Raw genomic sequence first — 22206 nt, 5'->3', positions numbered from 1 at the left:
GTGTTTTATTTGTAATTTCTAGATCAGTGGTTTCGTCGGTGTCTTAGGATTATTGTGCATTATTGTGACGTATGTGTTAAGACAAGTGATATTCTTTATCCTCATTCAGCACAGTGTATTTCGTAAGATTCTTTTTTTTTTTTTTAGTGATCGTCATAGACATCCCATGGGAACTAAGGTCACTTAATGATGCTTATTTGAGGGGTAAAATTATTTGTCCTACGGTGCATAAATCATGGGTTTTCAGGCACCCAGACATATGAAACAATGACCGTCACTTTCAGTTTGTTTTTACTGGTATTTATTTTGAATTTCAGATAATATTAAGGGAACATGTGCTTGTTAGTCAGAGGTGGTCTGGGGTTAGAAGTGGTCGTGATCCACTGCCGCCGACGGGTATCACAGATGTCATCAGTCCTCCGTCACCGAGAGACCAGCAGGCTTTCTTCCTGCCACTTTGTGGATTTCATCTGCTCTAATTTCTTTCAAGTGGAATAATTCAAAGCCATTCATCTCAAAGCTCATTTAAAAATGTTTTAGCTTAGGTATTGCCATCTTGGATATGAGAGTTGAACCTTTTTATGAGCATCGTAGAGTTTGATTTATGAAAAGTTAGGAGGAAAGGGAAATTAAAAGAATGGTCAGAAGTGAATTTCTTCTGCTTATTGAAACTCGAGAGAGGGAAGTGCTTTCTCAAATTGACATTTGAAGACCTTTATTAGTGCGTTTAGGAAATGAAGATAGTGGAGACTGAGTTTGGTTTGACTTAACGGCATCGGGAAGCTAACCTGCTCCTCTGACGTGGCCCGTGAGAAGCCGGTACACGTGGCAGAAACTCACTCGCCACCTTCACAGGAGGAACAAAAATGATGCCATTGGTTTCTTCCTAGTCTGAGATATTGGACTGAAATAAATACCACTTACGTCCTGTCATTTGCACCTTCACGCCATCCAGCCACACAGTGGGGAGAAAGGTGTTTTGCCTGTAACAAGTTAGAAATGTTAAAAACCACATAAATAGAATTTGAGTAGCCCTTCAAGTTTATTAGCTTCATCTCCACCAGTTTCAAGAGTCTTTCTGACATAGCTTCTAGCTTTGGAGCCTGGGGTCCCATCTCAACATAGGGGGAGACACCGACCTGGCGCGGCACCTTCACAAAACCTCTACCGTCCGTTTCCCTTTTCTCCTGTTCCTGGCTCGGGGTGGAAAGTTACCCTTGTTTGACTTGATGTACTTTGAAAACATCCGGCAGACACTGAAGGCACTTAGGACGCCTCCGATGTAGGTGCCTTTGTGCACTTGCAGCCCGCCACAGCGCAGGGGCCTCTCTGTCTTTCCCAGGAGCAAAGCACTGATTATTTCGAGGTTCCTGCTCAGCAGTTTCTGGGGATGTCGGCATGTAGGGCTGAGGGCAGGCTGGAGGGGAGGAGTGCACGGACCACCTCCTGCCCGTCTTTTTTAGATGGTTCCGCTTCGTGCAGTCGTGTTTGGAATACATTGGGTTCTTCACCGAACGTATAGAGGTTATATCCTAAAGAGTCCATGTAGTAGGAAAAGTCACATTTGAAGACTTTAGCACTTAAAGCAAAATTCAGATTGAAGTCAGAAATTATAGTGAATCAGTGAAATCCCTTATAAATACTGTGTTCATAGAGAATATTAATAACATTTTATAAATCTTTAATTAGTAATGGGTACTGTTAAATTAATTTCTGCTTCTCTGTTCTCTGCTTGCAGTAGTATTTTCGGACTCCCCTACAGTACCCACATGATAACTGCAAATTTATTTTGTTCTATGTTCATGCATAGGAAATAATGCCTTTGCTTTTTTCTTCCTCTTTGACTTACGGCTAAATTGTTGACTTTCAGGTTTCATTCTGGTTTAAGAAACCCAGAGAATAAGTAGGGTGCTTGAAATTAAAAGCCTGGGGATAAATTTTATTTAATGCATTTAGTTGGTCAGATTTTAAAATGTTCTCCTTAACAGAGTTAGCTGCTTCTGCTTAACTTTATCCCAGATCTCACTCGAATTTATCGAAACTACAATTTCCTGTTTCCTAATAGGTTCCAAAGTTTATTCTAAGGCCTGGGTTTGTTTTGTCCTTGTAACTCTCGTGACTATAATCCAAAAATCTCCACTGCTTTACCTTTTATTTTCTGTCCTTTTTTCTCTAACACTAGGTCTCTCTTTTGTGACCCCTCCCTTCTTAGTGGTTCATTCCCCTGTGTTCTCTCAGTTGAGGAGGATACAAGTCTGCAGGCGGTAGAATTTTACATGCGGAACTAGCGATCAAGGGGGGGACCACTGTGTCTAGAGGCAGCGTCTGACAGCAGTTATTTCCCGGCAGGCATAGGAGAGACTGGTATGGGGGTGGCAGTGCAGGTCTTGGCCCAACTGTGACTCGCCCCTGCTTTTGTCATGAAGTCTCACTAGGACACAGCTGGGCTGCTGGCTACGGACCGTCCATGGCTGCTCTCCTCTTAAAATGGCAGAGGAGGGTAATTGCCACCGAGACCATTTGATTCCCAACGCCTAAAACGGGACGAGTTTGCGAGCCCTGGGTTGGACTCACCTCTGGGGGGGGCTGGGGCCTTGCTGGCTGCCCCGTCCACCGCTGCTGCCCTCCGTCCTCCTGAACCCGGCTTTGTTCACCCGACCACCGTTCGCTTCCTGAAACTCTGGCCTCCCGTGGTGTCCTAGAACCTGTCACGCTTCTCCTTCTCCTTCTGTTCCTTGCCACCGTCTCCCCCGTTAGGCCTCTCTTCAGACCCTGTCTTTGGGGTGTTCCGCAAGCTTCCGTCTCAGGCTCGCTTTGTGTCTCTTGATCTTGCCCGAGCACATCTGTCTGTGCTCCCCGCTCCCCAGCCCCAGCCCCGCTCCCCCTCCCCCTCCTGAGCGCTGTTTCCTGTTTTCTCATCAAATGTGCCTCCAGACCCGCTCACCTGTTGCTCTCTGCTGGCTCCTGGGAATCCGGATGCCCGAAGCCCGCCCCGTCTGTGTTCTCAAGCCTCCGTTCCTCCTTGTCGCCCGTCTTCCTAGCAGCAGGGCTGTCCTGCAGTCCCTTTTCCCCGGGAGGAAGTCAGTTTGACTCTTAATTCACACTTACCATGGTTGAGCTGAGCGTCTGCTGTTTCTTGGGCTTCCCCAAAACTCCCAAAGCAATACTTGCACAGTATACGTCCTTTTAGGCTTAGGGTTGTATATGCACATACGTACCAGTATTTTTTTAGGCATCATATTGTATGTACTGTTTTGTTTGTGTTTTTTGAGACAAAAAACTACTTTGTCAAATTTACTCTCATAAAGGACACAAAAGGATAAAACCCAAACCTCCCTGTTCGAGCCTCACTCCCTTCATGCCTTAAAGCTCGTTTCCCGGAGACATTTCTGTTGACTGTGGAGGCGTCTTCGGGTGCCCGCCCGGCTCAGTCGGTGGAGCCCGCAACGCTTGACCCCAGCGTTGTGAGTTTGAGCCCCACATTGGGTGTGGAGCCTACTTACAGAAAGAGTATCTTCATCCACAGACGTAGCGCATGTATGCTGTACTTGAATTTTAAAAATACAGATCGGATCTCGCTCTCCACAGTGCCTGTAGCTTGCCTTTTTCACCAACACATTTTGTTCCTCGGTCTGAATACAGATAATTTTACCTCATTCTTTTATAGCTGTACCCATGGGGCTGTTATTTAATCATTTGCTGATGGAAGGTTATTTCTGTTTGTTGCTAGAAGCACTTGAGTAGGTTTTTATTTTTTAATGAACTTGTACTTCGGAACAGTTTCAGAGCTGTCGAAAAGTTACAAAGACAGCAGGGACAGCTCCCATGCACCCCTGTTACTGTTCCTCTGCTTTCAGCGTGCTGTGTTGATGGTACATTGTCATAATTCATGAACTAATACTGATGCACCAAATTCACATTTTATTCCAGTTTCCCTTTTCTGTCCCGGGTCCCGCATTGCACTTAGTAGTCTTGTCCCCGTGGACTTCTCTTGGCTGGCCTGTCTTCAGACTTCCCTTGTTTTCGTTGCGTTGGAGGTTTTTAGGAGCACTGGTCAGGTATTCTGTAGAAGTCCCTTGATTGGAATGTGTCTGATGTTTTTGGGAAGAAGATGACAGAGCCAAAATTTGTGTAAATTAGGATTCTCTCTGGGGTGGCTCGGTTGGTTGAGCATTCAGGTCTTGACGTCAGGGTCATGAGTTCCAGCCCCATGTTGGGCTCCATGCTGAGTCTATTTAATAAAAAAAAGGTTCTCTCTTTGAGCTGTGAAGTTCTGTGGTTTTGATCACCGCACATCGTCATGGACCCACCGGTGGAGTATCAGATAAAACAAGTTCACTCCCCGAGAGTTCCCCTGTGTGTCACGTCTTCAGAATTCTCCACCTCCCCTGAAGTCCCTGGCGACCACGGACTCTGTCGTCGTGTCTTCTGTGTGCTATATAATTGGCATCATATGGTCTGGAGCCCTCTCGTACTGGCTTTTTTCACTTATATTTATACATTTAAGATTCCTCCATGTCTTTTCATAGCTGTTACTCATTTCTTTTTATCATCAGTACTTCGTGATGTGGATAATTCCACAGATTATCTGACCCTCCTTTGCAGGACCCTCCTTTGCAGTTTTGGGTGGTTATGGATAAAGATGCTATAAACGTTTGCGTGCAGGTTTCTGTTGAGTTAAGTATCTCGGCGCTCCGTTGCTGGTTGGTAAGCCTGTTCAGTGCTCTACTGAACTGCTCATGCTGTCCTCCAAAGGGCCGGTACCATTTTGCATTTCCCCAGCAATGGAGAGTTCCCGTAGCAGAGCGTTTCCATCAGCGTTTGGTCTTGTAAGTGGTTTCGTTTGGGAACTTCCAGTAGCCACATAGTTATGTCTCATTGTTTTAATTTGTGGTTCTCCAATGGTAAATTGTGTTGAGCATCTTTCAGTACGCCTGTTTGCCATCTGTATGTCTTTTTTCTTGGGTTGTTTGTTCAAATCTTTTGCCCATTTCTTAGTTGTTTTTTTTTATTGTTGAGTTTCAAGAGTTCCTTGTATATTTTGGATATGAAATATTTATCAGATATGTGCTTTGTGAATACTTTCTCTCAGTCTGGTTTGTCTCTCATTCCCTTAACAGCATCTTTCTCAGAACAGAAATTTTTAGTATTAATAAAGTCAAGCTTACTGGGTTTTTTACTGAGGTTATGCTTTTGGTATTGAATCTATAACCTCCTTACCAAACCCAAGGTCACGTTGATTTTCTCTTATGTTTTTTCCAGAAGTTTTATAGATTTGCGTTCTACATTTAGGGTTTAAAAAATATATATATATTTACTTATTTGAGAGAGAGGGAGAGAGAGATTGAGCATAGGTAGTGGAAGTGGCAGCAGGAGAGGGAGAAGCAGGTTCTCCACCGAGCAGGGAGTCTGATGCGGGGCTCCATCCTAGGACCCTGGGATCATGACCTGAGCTGAAGGCAGATATTTAACAGCGACTGAGCCAGCCAGGCGCCCCTACATTTAGGGCTGTGTGTGTGTGTGTGTGTGTGAGAGAGAGAGAGAGAGAGAGAGAAAGGTGTAAGGTTTTCATTCATTCATTCAATTGGTGGACGTCCAAATATCCTAGCACCATTTTGTTGAAAAGACGGTCTTCTCTCAGTTGAACTGCCTGTGTTCTTCCTTTGCTAGAGATCAGTTGACTGTTTGTCTGGGTCCATTTCTCAGCTGTTCTGATGACCTGTTTGTCTTCTTTCACCAATTTACACTGTCTTATCTACTGTAGCTTCGTAGTACATCTTGAAAATGGATCGTGTGAGTTCTCCGACTTAGTTCTTCTTTGGAATTCTATAGGTTGTTGTTAGTCTTTTATCGTCCTGTGCACTGCGGTCAGTTCATCGGGGTTTGTGAAACAGCTTCCTGAGATTGTCGCTGAGATCATATCGACTCTGTAGATCAGGCTGGGAAGAAGTGACATCCTAATGGTATTGAGTCCTCCAGTTCATGAGCACAGACTGTGTCCCCTTTTATTTAGATTTTCTTTGATTTATTTAATCAGATGTTGATCTTGAATATAGTTTTGTTAGATTTATATATAAATATTTCATGGTTTTCATACTATTTAAAAAATTTTTTAAAATTTCAAATTGCAGTTGTTCGTTGCTGGTATGTGGGAAAGCGTGTGACTCGTCTGTTCGTCTTGTGATCCTGTTGTTCTCACTTAATAGTGCCAGGAGGGGTTTTTGTGTCTTTTTTTTTGAGATTTTCTGCGTAGACAGTCATATCATCTGCACATAAAAACAGTTTTATTTCTTCCTTGCCAATTTATACACCTTTTATTTCTTTTTCTTCTCTTATTGTTGAGTCTTGTTGGATAGGAATGGAAGGAGGGGGCATCCTTGCCGTATTCCCAGTCTTAGGGGGAAAGTGTCCTGTTTCTCACAATTCAGTATTGTATTAGCTGTGGCTTCTTTGTAGATAGATATTCTTTATTGTTATCGAGGAAATTCCCCTTTATTCCTAGTTTGCTGAGAATTCTATCATGAGTAAATGTTGGCTTTTGTCAGATACTTGACTGCATTCAGTGGTTTTCTGCATGACTTTGTCGGCACTACCCTGTTGATGTGTGATGTTGCATTTTTTGAATACGGAACCAGCCTTGGATACACGAAATAGATCCCAACTGCTCAGCATGTGTGTAATTATTTTTATACATTATTAGATTCACTTTGCTAATGTTTTCTTTTTAAACCTATGCTCAGGAGAGATACTGACCTCAGTTTTCCTTTTTTATAATCCTTTATCTGGTTCTAATTTTAGGGTAATACTGGCCTCAGGATTCTGAGAAGTGGTGCCTCTGCTTCTGTTCTCTAGAAGAGACTGTAGTAAATTGATATCATTTCTGTCTTCAGTGTTTGGTAGAACCCAGCTGGGCTTGCTGCTTTCTGGAAGGGTATCAATTATTCATTCAATTTATTTAATATATATAGCCCTAATCAAATGTTTTCTTCCTGTGTGCATTTGATCTTCGGATTTTGTCCATTTTATCCATGTTATCAAATTTGTGGGCATAGTGTTATTTGACTATTCCTATATTATTATTTTATTGTCCATGGGATCAGTAGTGATGATCCTTCTTTATTTTTGATCTTAGTAAATTATGTTTTCTGTCATTTTTCTTGGTTAGCCTAAGTAGAGGCTTACCCATTTTAGTTTATTTTTTTTGTCCCTTCAGAGAACTGTCTTTTGGTTTTGTTGATTTTTTTCTCTATTGGTTTTCTTTTGCACTGTCATTGATTTCTGCTCTAATTTTTATTATTTCTTCTACTTGGCTTAGGTTTAAATTGCTCATCATTCTCTACTTAAGTAAAGGCCTGGATTATTGATTTTTTTCACTTAAGACCATGTCATGACCCTTTGTGTAAATATTCTATTACACTGAGTTTATTTGCTGCATAGTTGTTCATCAAGTGGGTTTGCTATTAGGCTTTAACCCACTGAGCCACCCAGGCGCCCCTGAACTTTTTTTAACCAATGTCCATTGTGTTAATGTATACTTAATTATTTGTGGTATTAAGACAGTTTGCTATATTTTTTTGACCATTTGTATGTATTTTTTTGTGAAATCATGTTGTGGCTCTTAACCATTCTTTTGAGATGTTTGTGATTTTCATTAACTTGCAAATGCTTTTTATTAAGGACTGAAGATCTCTGTGTGTGTGTGTACACATGTATGTGTGCATATCTAGCTGTTAATTTTTTTCATTATCGTATGAAACAGGGTTCTTTTTCCCTGTGTTGGTCATTGATTGCAGCAGCATCCGTTGTTTGAGCAGTTCATTCCCTGCCCCATGCTTTGTGGTGGCTGCCTGCTGTAGTCATGTTTTCGTATATTCATGGATGTTTCTGAACTTTCTACTAGTTATACTGATTTTTCCTTCCTGTCCACTGCCGCGCGGTCACTGCGACTCTGTAGGACTAGGTGGGAACCTCTGAAGCCCTTCCTCCTTCATCAGTCTTTTCTTCAAAACTGTCTTGCTGGTTCTTAGCACCTTTATGATACGTTTTCATATGTGTGTGAGAGCCAGATTGTCCGTGTTCGTGTGTACAACCACGTACACACACACACAGCTTTGGGGTGTTGATTGGAATTGCACTGAATTTGTAGTCTAACTTGAGAAAGTTGCCGTCTTTATGGAGTTGTATCTTCCATTTATCGCTTGTTAAAGTTGCCTGCACTATCACTTTAATTTTCTTCTGCTGGGATTTATTTTCTAATTGTGGGCTATGTTGGCTCCCTGGGGAATGTCACATTTCCACACATCTTCTGAAATTGTTTGCAGGCTCTTCTTGAGTAGGAGTTATTTTTGCTCACGGGGTGCTCTGTCAGGCTGCTGGGTCCAGTCCCTGGTCACAAGGCTGTCCCAATATATTTTTTCCGCTAGCTTTGTCTGTGGACTTGGCATTTTTCATTTCATCTGTTTTGCAGCGGGATGGCTCAAGAGATGAACTTGAAGTGTCCTTTTGGCCATATGTCCGTTATACCTACTATTTGGTAAATAATGTGAATTAGGTAAGTAAGGATTTTGGATGAAAGGCTTAATTTCTGGCGTTTTAGTGTCTGTGCGGCGGGTGCTGTCGCCCTTCTCGAGGCCCATTGTGCTCTCATTCCGGATGCACTTCCCTGTGAGTCAGATGTGAGCCAGAGTTCTGTGTACACAGGCACATCTTGTCACCGTGAAGCTTTCCAGGGAGGAAATTTTACAGGCTTACTTCACAGACTTAGTCACCTTCTGATGAGTCATCCCCCACCCCAGCCACGTTTAGGCACCGGGAGGTTAGTTGGTGGGTTAGCACAATCTGAACATTTCTCAGCTGTGCAGTGTTTGCGTTTGGACAGTGAACTCCCCAGGAACGGAGCCTTCAGTGTGCAGCATTGGGGACTTAAATTCATGAGTTGTTACAAGCAATGTTTCTGGAGAAACAGATCTGTAGGGTTTATTGAATTTAAGGATGTATGGTTTCTGGCTATTCCATAATCCTTTCAAGTTTCCTTCCAGTAGTTCTGCAGGATGTTTTGGCTCTGTTGAGAGCCTCCTCATCCGTCTGCTGTTCCCTCTGGATTTGGGTGTTTCTGTTTGCGGCTGCTGCAGGGTGGTAGATGGACCTCGCCTGTGGGAACATCGCCAGAGGCTGTACGTTTTCATCAATATCCGCAGTCCTGCAGGTCGATGTTGTTGCTTCGGGGATCGGAGGCTGTGTGTTCTCTGGGGTGTAGGCAGTGACATGATCTACTTACCGAGTTTTATGACGTTGTTTATTCACTTGTATTTACTGTTCTGTAGGTGGGCTACGGCTCTCCTTCGCCTCGTGGCCTCGTGGCGGAGGCTTTAGACTAGATGTTCTCTGTCGTGGAAGGCAGAGAGTGGCCCTGTGATTTCTGTGCTCAGCCCTTTCTTCCTCTAGAAATGTTACCATTTATTCATTCTCTTTCATTGATTTGTGTTTGGTCTTTTTTCTTTACATTCTCGCTCCCTTATTTATCTTTTCTTAAAAATTACTATTCTCGGGGCGCCTGGGTGGCTCTGTGAGTTAAAGCCTCTGCCTTCAGCTCAGGTCATGATCCCGGGGTCCTGGGATCGAGCCCCGCATCCGGCTCTATGCTCAGCAGGGAGCCTGCTTCCTCCCCTCTCTCTCTCTGCCTGCCTCTCTGCCTACTTGTGATCTGTCTGTCAAATAAATAAATAAAATCTTTAAAAAAAAAATTATGATTCTCCTTCCTTTCCCGTGCATTGCCATGTTGTGAAGTTCTGTGTCCGTGGTCTCGCCACAGGCCGTTTCCACCCAGTGAGGACTCCCCGCCCCTGTTAACACGCCGGCCGAGCCATGCCTTCCACTTTCCCCCAAGCTCCAGAGAATGGAGAAACCTGCTCCATATTACTTGTAAGCTCTTCTGAAGCATAAATATTGCTGCCTTTTTTATAATTTTTTTATCCTGTAATGTGAATTTTTTCCCACTCTCGCGTATTTATTGGCACTTCTGAGCTTTCTCTTCTTGTGGCTTCTCAAGAGATGAGCCCCTTTGCCTGTATGTGTGTTTATGCGTTACAATGTGTGGCTGCGTGTGCACGCGTAGCTCACATGCACGGTTGCCCCCTCCTCCTGCTCCTTCACACGGGCGGCAGCCTCCTGCTGGTTAGCCCTGTTGTCAGGAGGACGTCCAGTTCTTCCTTCCTTCTTGCTGTTGTCGGTGACTTGCAGAGGCACATGGGCCTTCAACTCTGGGCGCTCCGGCTCGCATCCCCGTGGAGAGGCCTGGTCTCCTGCGGCGCCGCTGAACTAAGGCAGATCTTTTTCTCTATCCTTTACTACGCTTCTGGTCTTTGGCCGGGAGACTGTGGTTTAAGCCGTCTGCTATAATGGCTAGTCGAGATCAGGAATATCAAGAGACTGTTAAGCTGATTCAGTCTCATCTCAAGACTCAGAACTATTAAAAAGTGAGTGTGTGTGTGTGTGTGTGTGTGCGCGCGTGTGGTTATGTGTGTGTGTATGTGTTTTCTGATCCCACAACTATTGTTATATTTCCTTCCAAACCTGTACAGTGTTGTTTTAGCCTTTTAAAAATCCAACACTATTACATAAAAATTTCCCTCATCCTTAACTTTCTTCTAAAACCAGTTACTCTCTTGGGGCGCCTGGGTGGCTCAGTGGGTTAAGCCGCTGCCTTTGGCTCAGGTCATGATCTCAGCGTCCTGGGATTGAGTCCCCCATCGGGCTCTCTGTTCGGCAGGGAGCCTGCTTCCCTCTCTCTGCCTGCCTCTCCGTCTACTTGTGATTTCTCTCTGTCAAATAAATAAATAAAATCTTTTAAAAAAAATAAAATAAAACCAGTTACTCTCCACAGGAACAAGTATGAAGACTCCAGTCCCTCTCCCATTTCCTGCCCCTTCCTGAAAATCACGCCTCCATGGAGCGTCTCCTATTAGGAGTGTGTTTCTTTGCTATGTCGGGATTTGTAACCACGGCTCTGAAACGTCGCCTTTTGGTGTTCAGTAGCTGTGTCTTAAATCATTGTGCTCTTTCTTGGGATTGAAGTTCTTTTTTTTTTTAAAGATTTTATTTATTTATTTGTTAGAGAGAGAGAGTGGGAGAACACAAGCAGGCAGAGCGGCAGGCAGAGGCAGAGAGAGAAGCAGGCTCCCCACTGAGCAAGGAGCCCGATGTGGGACTCGATCCCAGGACCCTGGGATCATGACTTGAGCCGAAGGCAGTGGCTTAACCAACTGAGCCACCCAGGCGTCCCGGGATTGAAGTTCTTAAGAGTTTATAAATAAAGCTGGATTGAACATTCCTATTGATCAATATTTATCCACAATTTTTATCATTTCCAAAGGTGAAAATTTTAGAAGTGCAATTATTGGGTCAACAGATTGGAGTATTTTTCTGGTTCTTTAATCGTGTTGCTGTGTTAGTTTCCAAAATGTTTTTACTGGATTCTGCTTTTACCGTCCATGAGCAAGTACACCTGTCTTGCTAAACAGTAGCATTGGATATTGCTATATTTTTTTAAAGATTTTATTTATTCATTTGAGAGAGAGAGAGAGAGCATGAGAAGGGAGAGGTCAGAGGGAGAAGCAGACTCCCTGTTGAGCAGGGAGCCCGATGTGGGACTCGATCCCGGGACTCCAGGATCATGACCTAAGCCGAAAGCAGTTGCTTAACCAACTGAGCCACCCAGGCGCCCTTGGATATTGCTATTTAAAAAAATCTTTGCCAATTTGATAACTCAAAATGGTACCTCATTACTGCTTCAATTTGCATTTCTTTGATTACTAGTAACTCAGTACCATATTTTAGGATACCGTTTTATCTTGTTTTGACACAGCTTCAACTCGAGTTCGCCTTGAATTGCAACTGTCAAGATAAATCGTGGAAATTAAGCGCCGTAGTCCTGGGATATAATAACCTTATCCAGAATGTGTATCACTGAAAGCTGTCTAATTAGAAACAACAGAATTCTGTCCAACTCACAGTTATGTATTTTTAAACTTTTTATTATAGATTTTTAAAACACGTAAGAGAAAAGAGAATAATCGAATGAATTCCTCTGTGACTGTCATCTTCATTTGACAGCTGTCGGCACTTCATTTCTTGTTTCATCTGTCCCCACTGTGTTTTTGGGGTGGAGAAGGCATTGGAATATTTCAAGTCAAATAAATACGTGACTTTATCCATGAACACTCGTGTATATAACATATAAGGGCTTTAAAAAAATGAGTGTCTTTTCCCAGCATTCTGTGTTTATTTAATCTCTCATAGGATTTATTTAACTTTTATTTTATTTTGTTTTGTTTTGTTTTTTTTAAGGCTTTTATTTATTTGTTTGTCAGAGGGAGAGCAGAAGCACGGAGAGCTGCAGGCTTAACAGGCAGAGCAGGCAGAGTAGGCAGAGGGAGAAGCAGGCTCCCTACCGAGCAAGGAGCCTGATGCAGAGCTCCATCCCAGGACCCCAAGATCATGACCTGAGCCGAAGGCAGACGTTTAACCAACTGAGCAACCCAGGCATCCTTCTCATAGGATTTATTATTGGAGTATATCATACTTAGAGAAAAGTGCACAGAGCTTAAGGGGACAGCTTGGTGAATCATTACGAGAAGAACGCACCTCTGATTGCTGCAACAGTGTTGAGAGCACCGTCGGAGCCCCCCTTTTGTCCCATTCATCTTTCCTCCTGGTCATTAGCCCTCTTCTGTCTAACAGTAATCACTGACTTCTAACACTGTCAGGCGGTTTTCCCTGTTTTTGAACTTCATAGAGATGGAATCACAATACAGAGCTGGCCCTTGAGCCGAGCTGCGGTTGGGGCGCTGACCCTGTGCAGCTGAATATCCATGTGTAACTTTACCCTCAAAACCTACTAAAGCCTGCTGTTGGCCAGAAGCCTGATCGAGAACACAGCCGATTGACACGTATTTTGGGAATGTATTACGTGTGTTCTTAAAACAAAGTAAGCTAGAGGAAGGCAAACGTTAGGAAAGTCGTAAGAGAAAACACATTTACAGCACCACGCCGTAAACAGTTCACATGCCGGCGGCCCGGCACAGACCCACGTTGTTCGAGGATCTACTGTGTTTCACTTCACGTGTGTGTTAGACTTACCCATGGTGCTCTGGTCCGTTCATCTTCATTGTTCTGTTTGGTAATACGAACGTGCTACAGTTAATCTGTGTTACTGTTGAAGCATCGTCATGCTGTTCCGGTGTTTGGCCGCCGTGAATCATCTACTAGTGATACTCCTGTACCGGTGTTTCGGTGTGTGTATCTGCTCAGTGACGTCGGCTGTGCACCTGGGAGCACACTTGCCGGATCGTGGGGTGTGTGTGCATTCACCGTCCGTGAATAACGCCGAACAGTTACAACGTAACGCGTGAATTCACACAGTCGTGTGTAGGGGCTGTTTTGCATCCTTGCCACCAACTGGTTTTGTCAGTCTTAGTGGCGGTCGTGAAGCTGTTTCCTTGTGGATTTTAATTGCATTTAATTGCATTTCTATTCATTGTTCATTTGATACCCTCTTTTGTAAAGGATACTTGCTTCAGAGTTAGTGTTCTCTGCCACTAAATCATAAAAACATTCTTACTCAAGGATATACAGGAACATTCATGGCTTTTGTCAGTATTTCTCTTGCATTTGTCTTTTTTCTTATTGGTTTTTAGAAGTTATTTAGATATGGTAGACATGAGGAAATGTCTTTTTTCACTCTTGGCTTGTCTCTTTTATCCTATCTTGATAAGGAAAAGTTGCAAATTTTAATGCGCTGCAGCTTCATGAGGCTTGCTTTTCTGTTAAGTTTGTCTCGAACTGTTTCAAGAAAGTCATGAGATTCTTGTCGTCTAAATATTGTTTCTCTTTCACATTTAAGTCCATTAAGGCGTTTTTTTAAGTGTTGGTGCTTCTAACCCCCTACATGAACATCCCTTGCACCAGCACTGTTGATTTAAAATACTATCCTTTTCTACCTTGTTCTGTAGTGGCAATTTGGTAATAGATCAAATATCCATACTTGTGGCTCATTTCTGTTTTTTGTTGAGTTATAATTGATGATTGACATGTGACATTTTGTACGTTTACGGTGTGTTCATTTGATACACTTACATAATATGATACAGTAACCATGGCAGTGTAAGCTCACACTTCCATCACGTCTGATAATTATCTTTTTCTTTATGGTGAGAACATTTAAGATTAGTCTCTTAGCAACTTTGAAGTGTATGCTGACTATTAATCACAGTGTTCGTTAGATCTCCAGAGCCTCGCTCATCTTACAGCTGCGGGTTTGTACCCTTTGGCCGGTACCTCTCCAATTTCCCCACCCTACAGCCTCTAGTAACCACCGTTCTACTCTGTTTCCATGAGTCAGCTTTTGTAAATCCCACATGTAAGTGATACTGTACAGCGGACTATTAAACATCCTAGGGTTCAGGGCACCATCTCCCTGTGCAGTGGGAAATCTGCATACTAACTTTCGATTCCCCCAATACATGTTTTGAATGTTCCATATATTCTACTATATTCTTACAATAAAGCAAGCTAGAGAAAAGAAAACATTACTAAGAACGTTAAGGAAGGGAAAATACATTTATAGTACTGTGTGTGTGAGTGTGTGTGTGTGTTTGTGTGTGTGTGTGTATATATATATATCTACTGAAAATCCAGGTGTAAGTGGACCCACACAGTTCAAAACCATGTCATCCAAGGGTCGACAAATTGTATTTGTCATTCTCTGATTTACATCTCTTATCATGCCTTTGAGGTCTCTGTTTGTCCATTTACTCACAAACGGGAGTATTTTCTTTTTTCTCCTGGCTGAGTGATACTCCAGTGTGTGTGTGTGGACACCATGTGTTCGTAAACTGCTCCTCTGTTGATGGATGCTTCTGTTGTTTCCGTGTATTGACTCTAGTGAATGTCCTGTTTCCTTTCCTCTGGATATGTACCAGAGATGGGGTTGCTGGGTCGTACGCCAGTTGTAGTTTGTATTTCCTGAGAACCCTTCATGCTGCTCTCCGCAGTGACTCTGCCAGTTCACGTTCCCGCTAGCGGTTCCCAGAACCCACAATCTAAACAGGGTCCCCTTTCCCATCTCAAGGACAGCTGTTCTGACACGTACGAGCAGATGTCTCAGTATGGGTTTGACGTACATTTCTCTCATGTTGAGCATCTTTTCGTGTATCCATGGGCCATTTGGGCGTCTTTGGAAAAATATCTGTTCAGTTCCTCCGCCCATTCTAAAATCCGATTGTGTTTTTTGTTACTGAGTTGTAGGAGTTCTTTAGATATTAGCTCTTTATCAGAAAAGTGTTGGTAAAATACCTTCTCCCATTCGGCAGATCGTCTTTTCATTTTGTGGATGGTTTGCTCTGCAAAGCTTTTTAGTTTGATGTAGGCCCATTCGTCCCTTTTAGCTTCTGCCGCTGGTACTTTTGTTGTCATATCCGAACAGTCATTGCTAAGATTAGCATCAGAGAACTTTTCCTCTGGGTTTTCCTCTGGGAGTTCTATGGTCTCAGGTCGTATGTCTAAGTCTTTCATCGTCTCAGGTTAACGTTTGTGAGTGTTGTAAGGTAAGGGTCCATTATCATTGCTCTGTATGTGATTATCCAGTTTTCCTGCCACCATTGATTGACAAGACGGTCTTTGTCAAGATTGTCAAGAGTATTCTCAACGGGGTCAAATGTTAGTTGACGGTCCGTGCAGGGGTTTACTTTGGGCTCTTTGTTCTATTGGGTGATATGTCTGTCTTTGTGCCAGTGCCATGCTGGTCCAATTACTGTAGCTCTGTAGTCAACTTTGAAAGCGGAAATGTGAGGCCTCCAGCTTTGTTCTTTTTTAAGATGGCTTTGGTTATTGAGGGTCTGTTGGGGTTTCATACAAATTTTCAGATTGCTTTTTCTGATTTGGTGAAATCCCATTGGGATTTTTATAGGGATCGTATTGAAACTGTAGGTGTCTATGGGTATTACGGACATTTTAACAATATTAGTTCTTCTGATAGTTCACCATATTTTTATAGGTATCTTATCTTACATTAATTTCTCCTCTTATTTCCCCTTTTTTCTTCCCTGTATTTAGATTACCATCCACTTTCTGACTTCCTGAGATGCTCTTAGATGTTCAATCTTTTTCTTATTTTAAAAGTTGAGATATAATTCACAGAGCATGAATTTACCTTTGTAAAGTCTATAAATTCACTGGCCTCTAGGGTAGTCACGAAGTTGTGCAGCTGTTAGCATGATTTAATTCCATGCCATTTTAATAGTGTCTGGCTCCTTTCAGTCAGCATAATTGTTTTCAAGAGTCATTCACGTACTTGCTTGCATCAGGACCCCACCCTTTGTGCTTCTAGCCGAGGAATACTCCATTGTACGGATACGCTACATTTTGTTTGTCCATCCATCAGCTGACAGACATTGGATGCTTCCCTCCTTTTGGCTCTTACAAATAACAGGCTGTGAATATTCATGTTCAAGTTTTCATGTGAATCTATGTTTCCAGTTCTTTCAAGTGTATATGCCTAGGAGCGGAATTGTTAGGTCTTATGGTAATTGTATGTTTCACTTTCTGAGGAACTGCCAGACCAAAGCACCAAAGTTTGTCATTTTGATGAAGTTCAACTTATTTTTTTCATTTGTTGCTTGTGCTTTTGAAAGAGGTTCATTTCCTAACTCTTACATATAGATCTTTGATCAATTTGGACTTAGTTTTCATGTATGGTATGAAGTAGAGGTTCCACCTCATGCATTTGTGTGTGAATGTCCAGTTGTCTCAGGACTGTTCTTCCTCCACTGAATGGACTTGACATGCTTGTCTAATCAGTTGTCAATGAATGTGTGAGTTCCCTTCCGGACTCAGTTCTGTTGCCCTGATCCATGTGTCCGTTCTCATGTCACTATCACACAGTCTTGGTCTGGTTATTAGAGCTTTGAGTGAGTCTTGAAATCAGGAAGTATGAGTCCCCCAAATTTGTTCTTTTTCAAAGTTATTTTGGCTCTTTGAGTCCATATGCATTTCTGTATGCATCTTGAAAATCACCACCCCCCCACCCTGCTGAAAAATGGGCACCTGGAATTTTGACAAGAACTTTTTATTTTTTATTTAGATGAAAGTCAAGTAACGTAAAGTTAGCCATTCTAAAGTGAAGAACCCACTGGCACTTAGTATCTCTGCCTAGTTCCCAAACATTTCATCATTCCAAAACAAAGTCTTATATCCAGTAAGCCACCCTCCTTACCCACTTGCTGACAACGACAAATCTGCTTTCTGTATCTAAGGATACACCTGTTCTGGGTATTTCATACAAATGAATTCATGCAGTCTGTTTCTTTTTCATTCCTGGAATAAATCCCACTAATTCATGCTGCATAATATTTTAATACGTTATTGGATTTGCTGTGATAGCATTTCGGCATTTATGTTCATAAGGGATACTATGTTCATAAGGGATATTTTTCTTCTGATATCTTTGGTTCTAAGGTAATGTGGTCTCAGAGGAGTTCAAAATTGCTCCCTTTTCTCCTGCTAATGGGAAGAGTTGGAGAATTATTCTTGAAATGTTTGGCAGAATTCACCAGTGAAGCCATCTGTTTCTGGACTTTTTTGGTTGGGAGTTTTTTGATTACTGATCTAATCTCTTTACTTGTTACAGGTCTGTTCAGATTTTCCATTTGTCTGTGAGTCATTTTTGGCAATTTGTGTGTTTCTAGGAATTTGTCCACTTAATTTAGGTTATATCTAATTTGTTGGCCTACAGTTGTTCACAGTCTTCTCTTGTACCCCTTTTTATTTCTGCAAGGTTGGCAGCATTGTCTCCGCCTTCACTTCTGTTTTAGTTGTGTCTTCTCTCTGTTTTAGTCTAGGTACAGGTTTGTCAATTGTGCTGATATTTTCGTAGAACCAGCTTGGGGTTTCTTTCTTCTCCAGAATTTCTCCATTCTCTCTTTTACTCTGTTCTGTTCTCTAGTCTTTCTTTCTTTCTTTTTGCTTTTGTTTTAATTTACTTTTCTAGGTACTTGAGGTGTGAACTTAGGTTAATGTTTAAGATTTTTTTTTTTTAATGTAGGTGTTTAGAGCTATTAATTTTTTCTCCAAGCACTGCTTTTTCAGTTTCTCTAAGTTTTGGTATGTTGTGGTTTTGTTTTTATTTATCTCAAAATATTTTCCCTTTTCATTTTTCTTCTGACCCATTATTGTGTAGTGAAAAATTAACTTTATCTAAGATGTATGGCTTTTGCCCTTGACTGCTGGGAGATGATCTCTTGATTCTTGGAATGTCCTACCTGACAGAAGTATCTTTGTTTGCATGGGAGCTTTGGCCACTGGACAGTCTAGAAATATGATTTATGGTGGAGGCTTTGGAGCCTTATTAGTTTCTTCACTAATTCTATTATTAGTTCCAATCTCCAGAGGAACTGATAACTAAAATTATGACCCTGAACATCCAGGAGGTTCTGGAAACCCAAGATTAGCCATATGAGCAGTGTGATGGAGCACCAGAAAGAACTCTGGACCCCAAAGGTTCATGTGGGCGCTCCTGGTTTGGCCGTACTCCTGATGAGAGACTGGCTGTTAATCTTGTGGCAGATCCTCTGTGTGTGCTTGTTGCTTGGTGCATATATGTTTATAATTGTTAACAGCTGGATGAGTTAGCCGTCTTCTCAATATGTAAGGGCCTTTCTTGTCTCTTAACCAACCTTTACTTAAAATCTATTTGGTTTGTTAGGAGTATAGCCACCCCAGCTCTCTCTTGTTTGTGGCTTTCATTGAATCTGATTTTTCTATCCTCTCACTTTCGACAAATATGTATCTTTGGATCTGAAGTGAACCTAATTTGTAGACAGCATAGAAGGCTTTAATTTTTTTTTTTTTTTTTTTTTTTTTAAGAAAAATCCATTGTGTCTTTTAATAGGTGAATTTAGTCAACTTACATTTAAGGTGATTATGATGAAGACTTGTATGATTTTTGTTTTCTATATGTCTTGCATCTTTTTGTTTCTCATTTCTTCTAGTACTGCCCTTTTTAGTTTGATTGGTTTTTTTCCCAGTGTGCCTTTTGATTCCCTCTTCATTTTCCTTTTTGTGTATTTTCTAAGTTATTTTCTTAATAGTAAAAAAGACCTTTAATTTTTAAGTTTAGTTTGAATTCCTGCTAGATTAACTTCAATTACATACAAACACTGATCCTATACAACTCCGTCTTCCTCGTTTATGTTGTTAATTTAATACCTTACATTTTTATACACCATGTGCCGATTTAACATAGATTTGTAATTACCTTTTTTTTTTTAGATTTTACTTAGATTTTTAAGATTTATTTATTTGACAGAGAGAGAGAGGGAGAGACAGCAAGATAGGGAGCATAGGCCAGGGGAGAGGGAAAAGCAGGCTCCCCACAGAGCAGGAAGCCCAGTGCGGGTCTGGATCCCGTGACCTGAGCCAAAGGCAGGATGACTGAGCCATCCAGGCACCCTGTAGTTATTCTTTTATGTAGATGTATTTCAGATTACATTTGGAAACAAAAAGAGGAGTTGCAGACCAAAAATAGAGTACCATGCAGGTACCTTTATTGGAGTTTTATTTCTTCATTTGCTTTCCAGTTACTGTCTGGTGTGCTTTCCTGTGGTTCTGTTGTCCCCTTTACCTTCTCCTCTGGCACTTCTGCTCCCGGTGCACTCCCTCTGCTTTTCTTCATCTGGGAGTGGCTTGGTTTCTCCTTTATTTTTTGAAGGATAGTTTTGCCAGGTAAAATATTCCTGATTGACAACCCCCCCCCCCCCCCGCCACTTCCTCCCCAGCTGTGTCCCGACTACTATGGTTGGTGATGAGAAATGTGAGAAATGGGCCCTGGACCTTATCAGGAGTCTCATATGTGATAAATCACTCTGTCTTGCTGCTTTCAGGGTTCTCTTTGTCTTTTGACAGTTTCATTATCATGTGTCCTAGTGTGGGTATCTGAGTTCATCCTTCTTGGAATTTGTTGAGCTTCTTGGATGTGTGAATTTATGTTTTTTACCAAGTTTTTGAAGTTATTGGCATTCTTTTTTCAAATATTCTTTTTGCCATTTTTTTCTTTGCTCTCCTGAGACTTTTGTAATGTGTGTGTTAGTACACTTCATGGTGTTTGGATCTTTAAGAAGAAATGTAAATAATAAGCCTACAATCTTCCTCCTTTTTTGGGAAGTGGCTTGATGAGTGTTCCTTTAATGATTTCCTGTTGGATCAGATTTTCTTCACTGAGTCTTTTTAATTTTTTTTTAAATATTTTATTTATTTATTTGATAGAGATCACAAGCAGGCAGAGAGGCAGGCAGAGAGAGGAGGAAGCAGGCTTCCCGCTGAGCAGAGAGCCTGATGCGAGGTTCAATCCCAGGACCCTGAGATCATGACCTGAGCCAAAGGCAGACGCTTAACCCACTGAGCCACCCAGGCGCCCCTTCACTGAGTCTTATAACCATGCCTTTACCCTCTTTCCTTGATCTGCATTTTTAGTTGTTCATTAAGGTTAAAATTGTTTGGTTACTTAATTTATTTTCAGAGTAATTCTGTAACAGTTTGCCTTGGACATAAAGAATATTTCATTCAGTTTATCATGAATTGTGTCTTTGAATTTATTTTCTCATTCATTGTTTATTTGACTTATCAGATTGACACATTGTTTTGTCTCCCACAAATAGTATAAAGCTTAGTTTAAAACCATTTCAGTAACAGGTATGGTTCCTAAGGAGTTTGATAGAGTGCCCAGTTTCTAGTAGAGGTATTAAAATATTTATTAAAATATTTCTTTGTTTTTAGAAACAATAGTCATCATTGAGGAATTGTTTTCATTTTGAGGGGTTTTGTTTTGTTCAGTTTGCTTTAAGTCATTCGGTTCAGAATTAACTTTTTGACAAGCATGCACTTGCTCCACATTCACTTTGGTTTTTGTAGATTGAGGAGATGGTGCAGAAGGCCGTGGCGGTGGACGCTTGCCTCTGCTGGTCTCCCGGCTCCTCTGCTCTCTTGGTGGCCCATTTTTTTTGATTCTGGCTTTGTTCACTTACCAGAATAGAATGTAAGTCATACAACAAGCAGCACTTTGCTTGCTTTGCTCAGTGCTGTATCTCCAGCTGCTAAAATTACGCCTGGCCTAGAGACGGACCCAGTGTCTGTTGGTGGATCCCTGTGTGCACGGGGGGCTTGTGCCACTGCTGGTGCTAGTGGTGGTGACAGTAGCGGAAGTGGACTCAGACCCTTCCTTGGGCCAGACCATGTTTCTTTTTTCATCTTATACTTTTGCTCCGTTCCCCCATCCTTCCTGACTACTCGGGCCTTTTCTGCTTTGTACTTAATCCTTTTTCCCTCGGTCCCCTTGGATGAGCATTTAACATTTACCTTTGGTATCTTGACCTCAGTTTTTCATCCATGTATTTTCAGTTGATGTATTGCTTCCCTCCTTAACATCGTAAGTTAAAACACAAATTTAAAATCTGCCACAAAGATCTGGTCTAAATTTTAGAGGTGAACGTCGAGGTCTCTTGCTAGAGACCAGCCGCATTTGATGTGATATTACATTCAGATATCTCCCTGCCCCCCCATTATTGCTGTGTTGGTGTGCACCACTGGGGCAGGTTGGGGGGATCTTAGACCCTCGAAGTTAACAGAAAATACGTGTAATTATAACATGCCAACTTCTTGACATTTTCGACAAATCACATTGTGACATTTTACAAGTAACATTGAACACTAAACAGCAAGTAGCTAAGCTGTTTGCCTGAATTAAATACTTTCATCCTCATTTTTATATTCTGTGGTACCACGCTGTGCCTGTCCCCACCAGATGACATGCCACATTCAGAAAATTCTGTAGTAATGGCCATTCTATAGCCTGTGCAAATTAAAAGTACTAAATCCCCAAACTGAAAAAAAAAAAGTTTAATTCAAATTAAATGGATACAATCCAGTTTACATTCTTTTTTCTTTTTTAACAAAGAAGAATAAAATAACGGCACTAAGTATGTCCTTTGCAAAGGCAATTCCAGCTTTCACCTTTCAAGTAACAGCTGCACATAGTTTTTGTTTTAATCTAATCTAACTAGTCTAACACCCTTTTGTTCTTCTAGAGACCTTAGGAACTATTTTAACTAATTTTAAACAGACTTTAAATAAAGTCTCTGAAATCATTGCATTGAGTAT

The 22206-nt window shown here is 41.7% G+C and overlaps 1 protein-coding gene across 3 annotated transcripts in view; it reads left to right on the top strand.

The window, feature by feature from the left end:
- LOC131819907 (S-adenosyl-L-methionine-dependent tRNA 4-demethylwyosine synthase TYW1-like) overlaps positions 1-22206 on the top strand; it is a 201359-nt gene that overhangs the window by 140546 nt on the left and 38607 nt on the right. The window contains exon 15 of one of the 3 annotated variants that reach the window (XM_059155323.1): positions 11864-11990. The exons of the other annotated variants lie outside the window; for them this stretch is intronic. Within the exon in view, the coding sequence (XP_059011306.1) occupies positions 11864-11968 (105 nt within the window). The 3' untranslated portion in view covers positions 11969-11990. Of the gene's footprint in view, positions 1-11863; positions 11991-22206 lie in introns of those variants that run through there. 3 annotated transcript variants of the gene reach the window in all.

This window comes from Mustela lutreola, chromosome 17, assembly GCF_030435805.1.
Source record: "Mustela lutreola isolate mMusLut2 chromosome 17, mMusLut2.pri, whole genome shotgun sequence".
NCBI lineage: Eukaryota > Metazoa > Chordata > Mammalia > Carnivora > Mustelidae > Mustela > Mustela lutreola.
This window is presented reverse-complemented; position numbering and strand designations above follow the sequence as displayed.